Source organism: Scomber scombrus, chromosome 13 (genome assembly GCF_963691925.1).
Source record: "Scomber scombrus chromosome 13, fScoSco1.1, whole genome shotgun sequence".
In the NCBI taxonomy this organism is placed as follows: Eukaryota; Metazoa; Chordata; class Actinopteri; order Scombriformes; family Scombridae; genus Scomber; species Scomber scombrus.
The window spans coordinates 30,109,761-30,126,909 of NC_084982.1; the positions used below are offsets into that span (position 1 = coordinate 30,109,761).

At 40.3% G+C, this 17,149-nt stretch overlaps 1 protein-coding gene across 1 annotated transcript in view; it reads left to right on the forward strand.

Moving 5' to 3' along the window:
• LOC133992670 (myosin light chain kinase, smooth muscle-like) overlaps positions 1–17,149 on the forward strand; it is an 80,999-nt gene that overhangs the window by 45,908 nt on the left and 17,942 nt on the right. The window contains 6 exon segments of the mRNA XM_062431356.1: positions 1,869–1,967; positions 4,976–5,172; positions 5,174–5,667; positions 5,782–6,046; positions 13,579–13,695; positions 14,814–14,873. Of these exon segments, the coding sequence (XP_062287340.1) occupies positions 1,869–1,967; positions 4,976–5,172; positions 5,174–5,667; positions 5,782–6,046; positions 13,579–13,695; positions 14,814–14,873 (1,232 nt within the window).

Here is a 17,149-nt window from a genome sequence, read left to right on the forward strand (position 1 = left end):
ACTACAGTAAAGTACAAGTACCTCAAACTGTACTACAGTAAAGTACAAGTACCTCAAACTGTACTGCAGTAAAGTACAAGTACCTCAAACTGTACTACAGTAAAGTAAAAGGACCTCAAACTGTACTGCAGTAAAGTACAAGTACCTCAAACTGTACTACAGTAAAGTACAAGTACCTCAGACTGTTCTACAGTAAAGTACTATAATACTGAACTTGAGTAAATGTATTTAGCTACTTTCCACCACTGCTATGTATTATATGGAGTATATGATGATGTAATCCACATATATTGAAACACTATAAACAGAAGCAGATATTATGATAAAATAATCCTCTAGAGGAAGTTAGGATTAATGTCACAGAGCAAACATTACCCCTCCCCCACCCATGAATCCATCCATAATCTATTCATAATCTATCCATCAACCTCTCGTAGTCTCTCATCACATTTATCCAATATTTCCTTTTATTCCAAAGTATTAATTATCAGGTATAACGGTGCAAATAATGTCCTATAAAGAGTTCTTATTAGTCAGAGAGATAATAGAGATTATAGGTTTATTACATCATATCTACACATGTATATCCTGTAGATATGTTTAGTGCTTTATGGGCAGAAAGCATACATGTACTGCTTGTTTCAGGGTACACAGGTTCTGGGTTAGGGTTCGGGTTGCCATGGAAACCCCACTAACTGGCTTTTGTCTGCAGTAGTTACGGGTACACAAGCAGGTTTACCCAGGTTTAACCCTCCTGTTGTCCTCGAGTCAAGGAAGGAAGGGAGGGAGGAAGGAAGGATGGAAGAAAGGAAGAAGGAAGGAAAAGAGGGAAGAAGGAAGGAAAAGAGGGAGGAAGGAAGGAAGGGAGGAAGAAGGAAGGAAAGGAGGGAGGGAGGAAGGAAAGGAGGAAGGAAGAAGGAAGGAGGGAAGAAGGAAGGAAGGGATGAAGAAGGAAGGAAAAGAGGGAGGAAGGAAGAAAGGGAGGAAGAAGGAAGGGAAAGAGGGAGGAAGGAAGGAAGAAAAAGAGGGAGGAAGGGAGGAAGAAGGAAGGAAAGGAGGGAGGGAGGAAGGAAAGGAGGAAGGAAGAAGGAAGGAAAGGAGAGAGGAAGGAAGGAAGCTAGGGGGGAGGAAAGAAAGAGAGAAGGAGGGAGGGAGGAAAGAAGGAGGGAAGGAAGGAAAGAAGGAGGGAGGGAGGAAGGAGGGAAGGGAGGAAAGAGAGAGGAAGGAAAGAAAGAGAGAAGGAGGGAGGGAAGAAGGACAGACGGAAGGAAGGAAGGAACAGTCAAAACAGACGGGGTCAATTTGACCCAGGAGGACGACAGGAAGCACCATATATGCACTGATCGTGATATAAAAGGGGTAAAAGCCTGGACAGGAAAGATGAGCACTAGGTAAAGATGTTGGGTAATGCTAAAGTTAGCTGCTGTGTAACTTTACACTGTGAGAGGTAATGTAAGTTTACAGGAATCAACAACATGCTGATACAGGGTTTAACGCAGACAACTGAGGTTTTCATGTCAGTTAAACAATTATTAAGATAAATAAAAACCACATATGAACCCAAATATAAAGAGTGGGAACTTACCAACTAAACCAACTTCACACATTTATGTTTTTTTCTTATAATTGACACAACATTGCACAACTCTGCAAAATATCCTAAAAAATAAATGTTGAATATTTGCAAATTAGTGTAAAATTACAGGACCTGGAAACTAAAGTGTTGCCCTGAATTTTATATACGACACAAATAATATTTAGGGTACCAGAGAAGCTTCTACAGGTCTCTCTGGTTTATTGTATAGTGAAGAGTTTCTGAAAGGAATCCGGTACAAAAGGTTTTGAGCTGTTGTGTTTGTGTGAATGAGGAACGAGGTGGGTGAGTGCAGCGCTGTGGCGAGTCTGTCCATCTGTGACGGAGGAGGAGAGACGGACGGGACGAGAGGACGAGCAGCAGAAGACGACAGGTCAGACTTCATCTCCTCTGATCTGTAGAATAATTCATTTAACAGGAACTTCTGTGTTTTGTGTTTTTTGCCTCATTAGCAGAACAACTCTTAATGTTAATGTCAGTCTGTGACCCTTTGGAGGGGCCCCACCCCTAGGTTGGGAACCACTGGACTAAACTAGCTAACTGTATATAAAGTAGTGTAAACTAGCTCCACCTCCAGCAGCTACAACAGTAACATGCTGCTCTAACACTGATGCTTCACTATTAATAATCTAATGATGTCATAATAATAATATATCAGTCAGAGGACCAAACCACTACTTTACTGTAATACTGCATACTACACCACTATAATACTGCAGTACTTTTACTGTAATACTGCATACTACATCACTATAATACTGCAGTACTTTACTGTAATACTGCATTCTACATCACTATAATACTGCAGTACTTTTACTGTAATACTGCATACTACATCACTCATAATACTGCAGTACTTTACTGTAATACTGCATACTACATCACTATAATACTGCAGTACTTTTACCGTAATACTGCATATTACATCACTATAATACTGCAGTACTTTACTGTAATACTGCATACTACATCACTATAATACTGCAGTACTTTACTGTAATACTGCATACTACATCACTCATAATACTGCAGTACTTTACTGTAATACTGCATACTACAATCACTATAATACTGCAGTACTTTTACCGTAATACTGCATACTACATCACTATAATACTGCAGTACTTTAACTGTAATACTGCATACTACATCGCTCATAATACTGCAGTACTTTAACTGTAATACTGCATACTACATCACTATAATACTGCAGTACTTTTACTGTAATACTGCATACTACAATCGCTCATAATACTGCAGTACTTTTACTGTAATACTGCATACTACATCGCTCATAATACTGCAGTACTTTTACTGTAATACTGCATACTACATCACTATAATACTGCAGTACTTTTACTGTAATACTGCATACTACATCACTCATAATACTGCAGTACTTTTACTGTAATACTGCATACTACATCGCTCATAATACTGCAGTACTTTTACTGTAATACTGCATACTACATCACTATAATACTGCAGTACTTTTACTGTAATACTGCATACTACATCACTCATAATACTGCAGTACTTTTACTGTAATACTGCATACTACATCGCTCATAATACTGCAGTACTTTTACTGTAATACTGCATACTACATCGCTCATAATACTGCAGTACTTTTACTGTAATACTGCATACTACATCACTATAATACTGCAGTACTTTTACTGTAATACTGCATACTACATCGCTCATAATACTGCAGTACTTTACTGTAATACTGCATACTACATCACTATAATACTGCAGTACTTTTACTGTAATACTGCATACTACATCACTCATAATACTGCAGTACTTTTACTGTAATACTGCATACTACATCACTATAATACTGCAGTACTTTTACTGTAATACTGCATACTACATCACTCATAATACTATATGTCGATGATTAGCAACAACATTGATTTTGATGCATTATTATTATTGTGCAGTGTCAGACTCTCTCTGGAATCCTCAGGGACTAAAATGTCCCATTGAAACTCATTTAGTTTGAAGGCTTGTTTCCCAAATGACAGCCCAGAACACAGGAATGTATGAAAGACTCATTCATTGGCTGGAGGGTCAAAGAATGTAGTTATAATGGGTTTCAATGGGACATTTTTGTCCCTAAGGATGCATCATAGACCTATTATATGTGTATATGAGAAAATATATATTAAAAAGAATATCCTTGGAGAGTTTGATCCCATAAGCACGAACAAATGATCAAGAGAATAAAAAATGAAAAGCCAAAAATGTGCTTAGTGAGGCACAGAGGGTTAAACAGCTTCTCCATCTCTTTATACTGGGGTTTATTTAGCCCCCCCCCCCCCCCCCCCCCCCCCCCATCCATCCCATCCATCCATCCATCCGTCCTATATCCAGAAATTCCCTAAAGCTTCTCTAATCCATCCATGTCAGCCGAACCAATCAGAGCCAGCGTTTCCTCCACACACACACACACACACACACACACACACACACACACACACACACACACACACACACACACACACATACATACACAAACACACACACACACACACACACACACACACATACATACACAAACACACACACACACACACACACACACACACATACATACACACACACACACACACACACACACACACATACATACACAAACACACACACACACACACACACACATACACATACATACTGTTTACACTCCTTCGGTGTGATTGGTCGACAGAGACGACAGGAATGAGAAAAGTGCCCAAAAGAAAAAAAACCTCAAACAGCAAACAAACAAAATAAACTTTATATAAATATATAAATATATAAGTTTATATGAGTTTATTTTCTGTCATGTTTTTTCATTACGTTGACTTATAAATGTTAAAATGTGTAAATAATAACTCTGCTGTCATGTTCTTAACAAAGCTGTGAGTATAAACCACGCAGTCTTCCCTTCCTCCCTTTTTCTTTTTCATCCCTCCATCCTCCTGCACTCCGACTCTTTTATTATTCCTCTCTGAACTTCTGGGGATAAAAGTGACAGAAAGGACCGTGTTCCCAGTCAGATACAGTAACTGGAGGACTGGGGATTAAGTGGACTCAGAGGAAAGGAGGAGTGTGTCCTCAGAGTCCAGTTTTCACTTGTGTTTACATCTGTGTGTGTGTGTGTGTGTGTGTGTGTGCGTGTGTGTGTGTCTGTGTTCAGTCTGTTCTGGGTGTATGCCCGTATAAGGACAGTCGAGTCACTCGTGATGTAACATGAACATTTTGGGTCGGGGGTCCGCCCCCCCTCCCCCCAGCTATAAGGGGGGCGGAGCCTTCATCTTGTTTCCATGGGGGCTTTAACCCAGCTCTGTTTATTCTCTCTCTCTCCATCTGTCTCTGTGCTCGTTCTTCCAGCCCGGCAGCAGCAACAGCAACAGCAGCAGGAGGAGGAGGAGGAGGAGGAGGAGGAGCAGCTGGTGGGACAGCGGCGCAGAGAGGAGGAGGAGGAGGAAGAGGAGGCGTGGAGCGGAGAAGCAGCCAGCAGCAGTGTCAGTCGGCAGTGGCAGGAGGCCAACCAGGAGCAGAAGGAACGAGCAGGAGCGTCCAACCCGCAACTCCTGCACCTGCAGAGGGAGAAGAAGAAGGAGAGCGAGCAGGAGTCTCCTCAGGGCCTCCTCAAGCGCTGCGTGGAAACCAGGGAGCGCGGCGAACAGGAGCTGCGACAGAGGGAGGCGCAGCAGCTCGACTTCCGCTCGCTGCTGGGACGCCGAGCCGGCGACGCCAAAGACAACCCAGTAGAGGAGCCGAGGGAGGCCGGCCTCGCCGCCACCGAACACCAGATGGATTTTAAGGCCAACCTGAAGGGTGTCAAACCCAAGATCGAGGATGATCGTAAGCTGAGCGCTCCGCAGCAGGTGGACTTCCGCTCCGTGCTGGGAAAGAAAGGCGGCGCCGCCGGCAACAAACCCGCCGAGGCGTCCGTAAAGAACGACACTGACTTCCGCTCCGTCCTCGCCAACAAGAAGAAGCCGACGAGCCCAGAGAAGAACGGGCAGAGTGACAAAGTGAACAACTGCGTGGATGGAGGGATTAATGAGAAGAAGAGCGTCGGAGGAGGAGGAGGAGGAGGAGGAGGAGGAGTGGATGGAGGGATTAATGAGAAGAAGAGCGTCGGAGGAGGAGGAGGAGGAGGAGGAGTGGATGGAGGGATTAATGAGAAGAAGAGTGTTGGAGGAGTAGTAGGAGGAGGAGGAGGAGGAGGAGTAGTGGATGGAGGGATTAATGAGAAGAAGAGCGTCGGAGGAGGAGGAGGAGGGAAGGTGCCGGAGTTCACAGAGAAGCTGAGCGATGTGACGGTGCTGGACGGCCAGCGGCTCCGGCTGCAGTGCCGCCTCGCCGCCGCCGCTGCCTCTGATGTCACGGTCAGCTGGACGCTGGACGGGAAGATCATCAAACCGTCCAAGTTCATCGTCCTCGCCAACGAAGGTCAGAGGTCACACACACACATCAGCTGACACATGTTAGTAAACTCTGAGTTGTTAAATAAAGTTTGAGTTTGAAACTTGTTTCTGTGTTGAAACAACTGTTGAGGATTCAGACTATTAATAGAACTTAGATCTGAAACAATAGAGAGAGACAGGATGTGATGTGTGACAGACTGTTGTTGGTATTTCATGTGGGAACAGATCGCTTTACATGGGACACACACACACACACACACACACACACACACACACACACACAAACACACACACACACAAACACACACACACACACACACACACACACACACACAAACACCCACTCACACTACTACACTTGTGAGGACCACCAACTGATTAAATTCATTCAGAGAAGAAAATGTCTCTTCTTTTATGTCTTATTGGTCGTACAGTCGGTTAAAGGGAAACTCCATCGACTATTTTATTTTTCTCAATGAACTGTGTCCATAAGATAGTGAAATATTAAGTTACAGAAGTTAAACAAACTAAAACTCAAAGATATTCAGTTTGTTTTCACTAAACACAAAAAAAAACAACAGCACATATTTTCAGTTCCTGGTGATGATGATGTCATCGTGATGTCACAGCGTGAGAGGACGTGAAATGTCCCGAGGTATAAAACATGCAGAGACACTGAGGTGTGAGGTCACAGTGAGGTCACAGTGAGGTCACAGTGAGGTCACAAATCCTCCTGACTGCTCATAAAATAACAGAAACCTTTCATTGATTAAAACTTGTTCATTTGTGACATTTGTAATATTGTTTCTGGGTTTTTTGGTCACTAACATTCTGCAGGAAGTTCTGTTTAATTAAAATATGAATCAGAGCTGCAGTCATTAGTCAGATAATTCATTAGGCAATCAAAAGAACATTTATTGGCAACTATTTTGATAATTAATTAAACTGAAAGTCTTTTTTTCAGGTAAAAAACTGCAAACATTATTATTATTTGCTTCTTGTCTTTTATTTTGATATTATTAATTTTTTCTCTTTTATTTCTCTTTTTGCTTCTTGTTTATTGATGTTTTACTAATCCAAATTATTCATTCATTAATCCAAAAAAAATTATCTTCACATTTGTTGTTGTTAAATCACATTTTCAGGTGGATTTAAAAAAAAGATTTTCTATTAAAAAGAGACAAGTTATTGATTAATAGAGTTAAACATGAGTCATTGATTCAGTTTGTTCAATGTGAATATTTTCTGGTTTCTTTATGACAGTAAACGTCATGTTGAGTTTAGAGAAACACTGATCAATATTTTATAAATCAAAGGACTCGTTGATTAATGGTGTTGAATCATTAATGGAAATAATAATGGTTAGTTGCAGCTCTGCTTTAATAAACTCAATAAATAAATGAATCAATTGGAGATGAAGCTGTGATTTAGAACACAGTCTGTTGCTATGTGATTGACTGATTGGTTGGTTGATTGGTTGGTTGATTGGTTGATTGGTTGATTGGTTGGTTGATTGATTGATTGTTTGGTTGATTGATTGGTTGATTGGTTGATTGGTTGGTTGGTTGGATGATTGGTTGGTTGGATGATTGATTGGTTGGTTGGTGGGTTGGTTGGTTGGATGATTGGTTGGTTGGTTGATTGATTGGTTGGTTGGTTGGTGGGTTGGTTGGTTGGATGATTGGTTGGTTGGTTGGTGGGTTGGTTGGTTGGATGATTGGTTGGTTGGTTGGTTGATGGGTTGATTGGTTGGTTGATTGATTGATTGATTGACTGATTGATTGGTTGGTTGATTGATTGGTTGGTTGATTGGTTGGTTGGATGATTGGTTGGTTGGTTGTTTGATTGATTGATTGATTGGTTGGTTGGTTGATTGATTGGTTGGCTGTAGTCAGGTTGTCGTCAGACTTTGTTGGAGCAGAGCACTTCCTTTTTTCACTCTGTGAGTTTCGATTGGCGGGTCAGCTGATGCAGGTTATACTCTCTGTTTTCATTAAAAGTGTTCAGGTCTATTCAGGGTTCGACCTGCTGACTGGAGGAGAATCGAAACTGCTAATCTTCCAATTGGTGGACGACCTGTTCTCCCTCCTCAGCAAATAGAAAGAGAGAAATAACATAAAAAACTAGACTAGAATAGAGCATTAAATATAAGGTTGCAGCCAAATAATGATTTGCATTAAAATCATTAAAAGGACATAGAGTGCAAATGACAGATTGACATTTAAAGTTCTTTTAAAGAGCTCCATCATAAGCACAGGAGAAGAGACGTGTTTTTAACCTGATTTCAGTTCTGCTGGTAGTTTGTTCCAGTTGTGTAAATGCTGCTTCACCATGTTTAGTCTGAACTCTGGGCTCCACTATCTGACCTGAGTCAGTAGATCTCAGAGCCATACTGGGTTTATATTCTACTAACATGTCATTCATGTATTCTGGACCTAAACCATTCAGTGATTTGTAGACCAGCTGACTGGGAGCCAGTGTAAAGACTTTAGAACTGCAGTAATGTGCTCTGATCTCTTTGTTCTGGTCAAAACTCGAGCTGCAGCTGTTTAATGCTTTTTTGTGGGAGTCCATTCAGAAGACCATTACAGTAGTCGAGTCTACTGGAGATGAAAGCATTAATCAACTTCTCCTGGTCTGTTTGAGACATAAAACCCTTCACTCTGGATATGTTCTTAAGCTGATAGAAGGCTGTTTTGGTGATTGATTTGATGTGACTGCTGAAGGTCAGATCTGAGTCTATCAGTACGCCAAGGTTTCGGACTTGGTTGCTAGTTTTTAGAGAGAGTGACTCCAGATGTTTACTGACAGCAATCCTCTTCTCTTTATTGCCAAAAACAATGACCTTTTTTTTTCAGGTTTTTTCCTGATTTAATTGAAGGAAATTTTGGCTCATCCAATTTGTTACTTGCTCTAAACAGTGACACAATGACTGTATTGGACTGTAGTCATCTGGGGACAGTGCTAGGTATATCTGCGTGTCATCTGCATAACTGTGATAGTCTACATTAGAGTTCTGCAGAATTTGACCCAAAGGCAGCATATATAGACTGAACAGAAGGGGTCCAAGAACTGACCCCTGAAGAACTCCACATGTCAGAGCCACTCGATTGGATTCATAACTTTCAATGGTCACAAAATAACTCTGCTCCTCCAAGTAGGACCTGAACCATTCTAGGACTGTTCCGCTGAGTCCTGCCCAAGTTTCAAACCTGTTCAACAGTATACTGTGATCCACAGTGTCAAACGCAGCACTGAGATCCAACAGGACCGGAACTGACACCTTGCCTGAGTCAGTGTTTAACCTTATGTCATGTAACACTCTAATAAGAGCTGTTTCTGTACTGTGATGAGGTCGGAAGCCTGATTGGAATTTGTCAAAAAGGCCACTGGAGTTCAAGAAATTGCTGAGTTGATTAAAAACCACTTTCTCAACGATCTTGGCTATAAAAGGAAGATTTGAGATAGGTCTGTAGTTGGTTAACATGGAAGCATCCAGAGTGGCTTAATGGCAGCTACTTTTAGGGGTTTAGGAAACGTGCCTGATTGAAGTGAGATATTTATTATTTGTCGCAAATCTGTTTGGACAGAGTTCACAATAGTTTAAAAAAAGTCTGATGGCATTGTGTCAAGACAGCATGTTGATGGTTTTAGATACTGAACTGTTTCCTCTTTGGCTTTTTGGTCAACTGTATTAAATTCTGACATCGCAGTTGAGTTATTCCTGGGAGGTTTTAGGGATTGCATCATTTAATTGTTTTGTAATTGTGTTGATATTTAACCTGATGAACTGGATCTTTTCACTGAAAAAGCAAATTCATTGCATTTTTCTGTGGAAAGGAGTTCTGGAGCGATCTGTTTATCAACCACAGCAAACAGAGTGTTGTTGATTGTTGTTGCTTATTTTGATGAATGTGATGATGATGATGGTGAAGATCAGACTACAGACTCTGAGTAGTTTGTTAAAATGTGAGAATAAATAAATCGTCCAATCAGCAGCCGCTTCGTTAAGACTCAGCTGTTCATCTGACGAGTAGAGAGAGAACTTAATATCACTAACACGCTATATATGTACATATGTGTGCGTGTGAGTGTTTGTATGTGTGTGAGTGTGTGTGTGTGTGTGTGCATGTGTGTGTGTGTTGTATTTGTGGAACAAATGAGAGCACTGCCTGAGGATTCCCTGTGTATGTGCATGTGCTTGAGTACGTGTGTGCGCGCTCGTGTGCGTATGCGTGTGTATATGTGTGTGTGTGTGTGTTTGTATGTGTGCATTTGTGTGTGTGTGTGCGTCAGACAGCAGTAATCCCCCCTCTTGTTATTTCAGTCTACAGGACAGCCCCTGATCCAGCTCTGTGTGTGTGTGTGTGTGTGTGTGTGTGTGTGTGTGTGTGTGTGTGTGTGTGTGTGTGCGTGTGTGTGTGTGTGTGTGTGTGTGTGTGTGTACACCGTGTCACATGTTAAAGGTCAAGGGTCAGCATTCAGACAGCTGCAGAAACACAACATATATTATTTTACTAATCGATTACGCTGCCGATTAAATTCCGTCCTCTAATCGTGTCATCGGATACTTTAACGTTAAACGCGTGACGATAACTGTGCCGTGGTTAAAGGGGGGGGGGGGGGGGGGCGTAGGAGGAGCGAGGGAATCCAGTGCATCTAATTTGGTATGGTAGCCTACTCATGCCAAAATTAAAATGGGTCACACTACTAAGTGTGTTGTTCTATTTGTGTGACACTAGAGTGTTTTTATTAGCAAAATGTTATATTTCATGATAATTTCATTCTTTATTTTATCTATATTTATATACTAGAATTGTTTCTATTCATCATAATTCATTTTTAGTATTTGTGATATTTGTGTATTTAACTTAGGTATTTATGGTTGTAACATATATAGTACAACAATGAATGTGTGTGTGTGTGTCTTATTCTGTGAAATACATTTTATTTTGGAAGGATTACACTTTTCCACATTCAGAAATATGTAGAAGTTAACAAAACAAACAAAAAGTAGTTACTCCCACTGACGTCTAACGATCGCCGGTTAACCCTTTATAGATCACACCAAGAAAGTGCTGGTTAATAAATCATGTCTTTGCTTTTCCTCTTTGTTGCCATGACAATATAAAACATGGATTATATTTCCTGATTGAGCCTAAATGTGATGTTTTACAGCCTCTACAGACTCATTCACACCTCATTGGTTCTAAACTTTTATTAAAACATGTTAGAGACTCAACTTCAGAAATGTCTCCAGCAGGATCTCTGATGTCAGCAGTGGTTTGTGTTATTCTTCGTTTATACACTAAAGCACAACCTGTATCTATAGCAACCATAGAACAACCTGTATCTATAGCAACCATAACACAACCTGTAACTATAGCAACCATAACACAACCTGTATCTATAGCAACCATAGAACAACCTGTATCTATAGCAACCATAACACAACCTGTATCTATAGCAACCATAGAACAACCTGTATCTATAGCAACCATAACACAACCTGTATCTATAGCAACCATAGAACAACCTGTATCTATAGCAACCATAACACAACCTGTATCTATAGCAACCATAGAACAACCTGTATCTATAGCAACCATAACACAACCTGATGGTCTGTCTGTGCATTACATACCTCATACAAGTGCTAAAGATTGACCTGAAAGTTAAATGGGTTCAATAGATTTAGTTTGTGACACACAGTGATCTCTACGAAACGCTCAGCAGAGCTATGAAGGGTTAATGTGACAGCACTGCAGGACTCTTCCAGGTTATAGAGGTGTGAAACGATTGTTCCTCTCCTCTAAATCACACAACTTCTTCCTCTGACCGGAGTCTGTTGACTGGTCTGCAGTTCGTTAGGCTGTCTGTGAGCGTGTAGAAGAAAGTCTTACTGGATGTGTAAGAGTTCACAAACAGGGAGGGATGAATGTTTGTCTTTAATCATGGCAGCAGGGAGACTCACACAGGTCCAATACTTCTACTGTCACTGCTGCTGGAAATGTGAAGAAGAGAGGATCATAAAGTAATAAGTACATAAACCAACCAATGAACACCTCCTAACTGATTGAAGTTAATACACACTAAACGTTTTATTATCACCTCTCACCTGTCGATTAATGCGTTAACACCGACAGCTTTTTATTTTCTCCTTTATGGTAATTTATATAACTAGTGCAGTGCAAAATCTGTTTTTGTGTGTTTTTACTATAAATTTCGGGACCATGAGGCCGATCGCTGGTTTCAGTTTGAGACCTTGCAGTCAGAGCTGTTGTTTGTTTATTTAAAGTCTAAAGACAGTCCAAAGTAGCCTGGGCTATTCCAAGTGTTTTCAGTTTCATCCATTGTTTAGAGGGTCTGAAGTGTATTTCCCATGTTAGCAGCCAAAGCTGTGCTGCCTTATAGTCTCTCTAACTCTGGTCCTTATAGTCTAACTCTGGTCCTTATAGTCTAACTCTGGTCCTTATAGTCTCTCTAACTCTGGTCCTTATAGTCTAACTCTGGTCCTTATAGTCTAACTCTGGTCCTTATAGTCTCTCTAACTCTGGTCCTTATAGTCTAACTCTGGTCCTTATAGTCTCTCTAACTCTGGTCCTTATAGTCTAACTCTGGTCCTTATAGTCTAACTCTGGTCCTTATAGTCTCTCTAACTCTGGTCCTTATAGTCTAACTCTGGTCCTTATAGTCTCTCTAACTCTGGTCCTTATAGTCTAACTCGGTTATTGCGCCAACAGCTAATGTGTGCTTCTTTTACCGATATATTTATCTATATCTTTGACATTTCTTATCCAAACAACGTCAAAACTTGGCACTGCACTTACTCAAGCCTGTAGCAAGACACCTGTCACGTTTGAAATCAATCGGATGAACAGTTCGAGAGATATACGAATAACAGACAGACAGACAGACGTTCCTGTAATGTACAGATCAACCTGATCTCACATAAATACGTGATGGGGACACGCATCACCCATCATGGAAACAATACCAATGTAAAATCAATGGGAATCCTCTTTCCTGGTGGACACACGGATTCCCCGGTTCATTCTAATAACGGCCTATAAAACTATTGATTATATTATTATTCATGTGGTAAAATGCTAAAAGAGGGCAGTATTCCCTTTTTAATAACGTAAAGGTAAAGCCCAGCGGTAATAGCAACAAAAAATCGTATTTAATGCACTATAATAAATTCAGTTAAATGACTATTAAATATAACGATTAAATAAAAGATTTATAGATTAGAAAACAGTATTAATTACCGCCCACTACGTGACGTTGTTGAACCGGGGAATCCGTGTGTCCGCCACGAAAGAGGATTCCGTGATGGGGACACGTAACTTTCACACATTGCGTGTCCCGATCACGGAATTCAGTGTTAAGAAGTCGTTGCCCACGTCACGTATTTCTGAGAGATCAGGCTCGAACAGACAGATGACTGATGAAAGCTGCTGACTAGTTTTGAAGTGTCATTAATGAACTGTGTGTGTGTGTGTGTGTGTGTGTGTGTGTGTGTGTGTGTGTGTGTGTGTGTGTGTGTGTGTGCAGGTGGCCTGTGCTCTCTGACCATAGGTAAAGCTCTACCAGAGGATGAAGGCCAGTATAAATGCAGAGCGGAGAGCTCAGCAGGCAAAGCTGAATGTTCCTGTATGGTTCTCGTAGACGGTAAGAAACAGTTTGTTATTATTCATCTAAATGTGTAAACGTTTCATAAGTTTCATTATTTATGTTTAAAACTCAACATTTACACCTGTTTACCCTCTAATACAGAAAACTACCTTCAACTATGATAAAAATAAACTTTATTTTTAGAGCAGGGATGTAACTCACACTAACATTATTATTATTAATTAATGACACTACTTCTCCTGCTCCTCCTCCTCCTCATTCCTCTTCCTCCTTCTCCTGCTCCTCTTCCTCCTCTTCCTCCTCCTCCTCTCCCTCCATTCCTCCTTCTCCTCCTCTTCCTCCTCCTGCTCCTCTTCCTCCTCCTCCTTCTCCTCCTCATCCTCTTCCTCTCCCTCCTTCTCCTCTTCCTCATCCTTCTCCTCTTCCTCCTCTTCTTCCTCCTTCTCCTCCTCCTCCTTCCTCCTCTTCTTCCTACTCCTCCTTCTCTTCCTCCTCCTCTTCCTCCTCTTCCTTCTCCTCTTCCTCCTCCTCATCCTTCTCTACCTCGTTCTCTTCTTCCCCCTGTCCTCCTCTTCCTCCTCCTCTTCTTCCTTTCCTTTTCCATCTCCTCTTCCTCCCCCCCTCCCCCTCATCACCCTTCTCCGCCTCCTCTCTTCCTCCTCCTCATTCTCTTCCTCATTATCCTCCTCTTCCCCCTCCTCCTCCTCCTCCTCCTCCTCATTTCCTGTAATTAGAATAAATCAACACAAACACTGTTATCTCTCAAACATCTCGGAGCTTTACTGCCAACAGGAATGTGAGCGTTCACAAACAGCTGACTGACCAACGCTGTTTATTTAAATGAAAGTGCTTAAAGTTACTTTCCAGCTCTGATATGTCTGATAAATCTCACAATGTTCAACATTTCAGCAACAGGATGATTTTAAGTTCTTTAAATTAAATATAAAAATGCATCAGGACAGAAGATTAAAGTAACGCGGTGAAATAAAAAGACATTTAAACACAATTAAAGTGTTAAATTGGGAATAAAATGAAGCTGAAAGTGAAACAGTTAAAGTATGTGTGTGTCTGTTTGTCTCTGTGTGTGTGTGTGTGTGTGTGTGTGTGTGTGTGTGTGTGTGTGTGTGTGTGTGTGTGTGTGTGTCTGTCTGCAGATCCGGCAGAAAACTCTCCGGCTGACAAGAAGTCCAAGAAGGCGACTCCGACCTCAGAGAGTGAGTTTCCAAAATATGCAGCAGCCTCTTTCCTCTTTCCTTTTGTCCCAATAAGGAGCTTCAGCTTGGGATCACTGGTTCCCACTGCACACACACACACACACACACACACACACACACACACACACACACACACACACACACAGCTGCTATTTTAAAGCAGCTCTGTGTATCATTGGAAACATCAGTGCGTACATCACTGTCAGATTATTATTCCTATAACGGTAAACTACTGCTCTCCTTTCTACATTAAGACCACGTTTCCCATCAGCCCTGTTGTTTCCTGCCCCCCCCACCACACACACACACACACACACACACACACACAGACACACACAGACACACACACTCACACACACACACAACCCTCCACCCCTGAAGACCCTAGACATTTTCCATCAGCCTTTTCGTGGAACACTTGCTGTTAACTTATTATAATATTACATATATAAGTAAAGGTCTGTGCAGCTGGAGGAAGCATTGACTGTGTTCATATAAGTTTTATTCAATATCTTTATAAACTCAGATATAACTGTAATAGTAGCTGTTAATTAACCTGAATACTAAACAGCTCAGTGACTATGCAGCAAGACATCATGGATGTCAGAAACGTTATTGTCCATCGTCTTCGTCTAAACTCAGACAAACAAAACATCCTCCTAAAAATAGAATAAACATATAGATCATAAATAACTTATAACACATGATATATATTTTTGTTTTAACCCCTTACTTCCTGTTCAGGTTTAATTTAACAGCTGTAAAAACATATTAAATGTTCTACTTTTGTATAGATGCTACAAATGTTTGTCCATTGAGGCTGTTCTGGGTCAGATTATCTCCGTATCTATTGACATGTATTTTAGTGAAATGAATAGTTAATAGTTTTAATAAGATAGTAGTTATGAGGATTTCTTTTTATGATGTAGCAGTGAAGACTGATGGCCCTAATGGTTATACAATAAACCCCACAGCTCCAGAAAGCTCTGCTCATTTTACCTTTACATTAAATAACATTTAACCACCAAAAATAGATGAAAAATGGACTAAAGAGACTCAAAACTACCAAAAAGAGACGTTTGCATCATTATTGCTATGTTATATTTTCATGTCTGAGGTAAAATAGGACATGATATTGTGTGATAGGAGATGTTTAGTGGTGTAAAAGCTAAAAAAATACACTCTCTCTGCTCTCTGAAACATGAATCAAGGTTTAAATCACATTTATTGATCAGTCAGATCGACTATTGATGCTTTCTAAACACATCTGTGCTTCAATGATTGGAATAAACACTTTTTAAGAGGAGAGAATATGAACAGTATGTTTACATTATTAAACGAGCTGCACTTTGCTGGTTATTAGTTTACATCGTTAAAGAGGCATGCTACTGTTTAGTCCTTTAATACATAAGTAAGTATTAGAGGAGTTTGAAGTATTATGAGTGATGTAGTATGCAGTATTACAGTAAAAGTACTGCAGTATTATGAGTGATGTAGTATGCAGTATTACAGTAAAAGTACTGCAGTATTATGAGTGATGTAGTATGCAGTATTACAGTAAAAGTACTGCAGTATTATGAGTGATGTAGTATGCAGTATTACAGTAAAAGTACTGCAGTATTATAGTGATGTAGTATGCAGTATTACAGTAAAAGTACTGCAGTATTATGAGCGATGTAGTATGCAGTATTACAGTAAAAGTACTGCAGTATTATGAGTGATGTAGTATGCAGTATTACAGTAAAAGTACTGCAGTATTATGAGCGATGTAGTATGCAGTATTACAGTAAAAGTACTGCAGTATTATAGTGATGTAGTATGCAGTATTACAGTAAAAGTACTGCAGTATTATGAGCGATGTAGTATGCAGTATTACAGTAAAAGTACTGCAGTATTATAGTGATGTAGTATGCAGTACTACAGTAAAAGTACTGCAGTATTATAAGCGATGTAGTATGCAGTATTACAGTAAAAGTACTGCAGTATTATGAGTGATGTAGTATGCAGTATTACAGTAAAAGTACTGCAGTATTATAGTGATGTAGTATGCAGTATTACAGTAAAGTACTGCAGTATTATAGTGATGTAGTATGCAGTATTACAGTAAAAGTACTGCAGTATTATAGTGATGTAGTATGCAGTATTACAGTAAAGTACTGCAGTATTATGAGTGATGTAGTATGCAGTATTACAGTAAAGTAGTGGTTTGGTCCTCTGACTGATATATTATTATTATGACATCATTAGATTATTAATAGTGAAGCATCAGTGTTAGA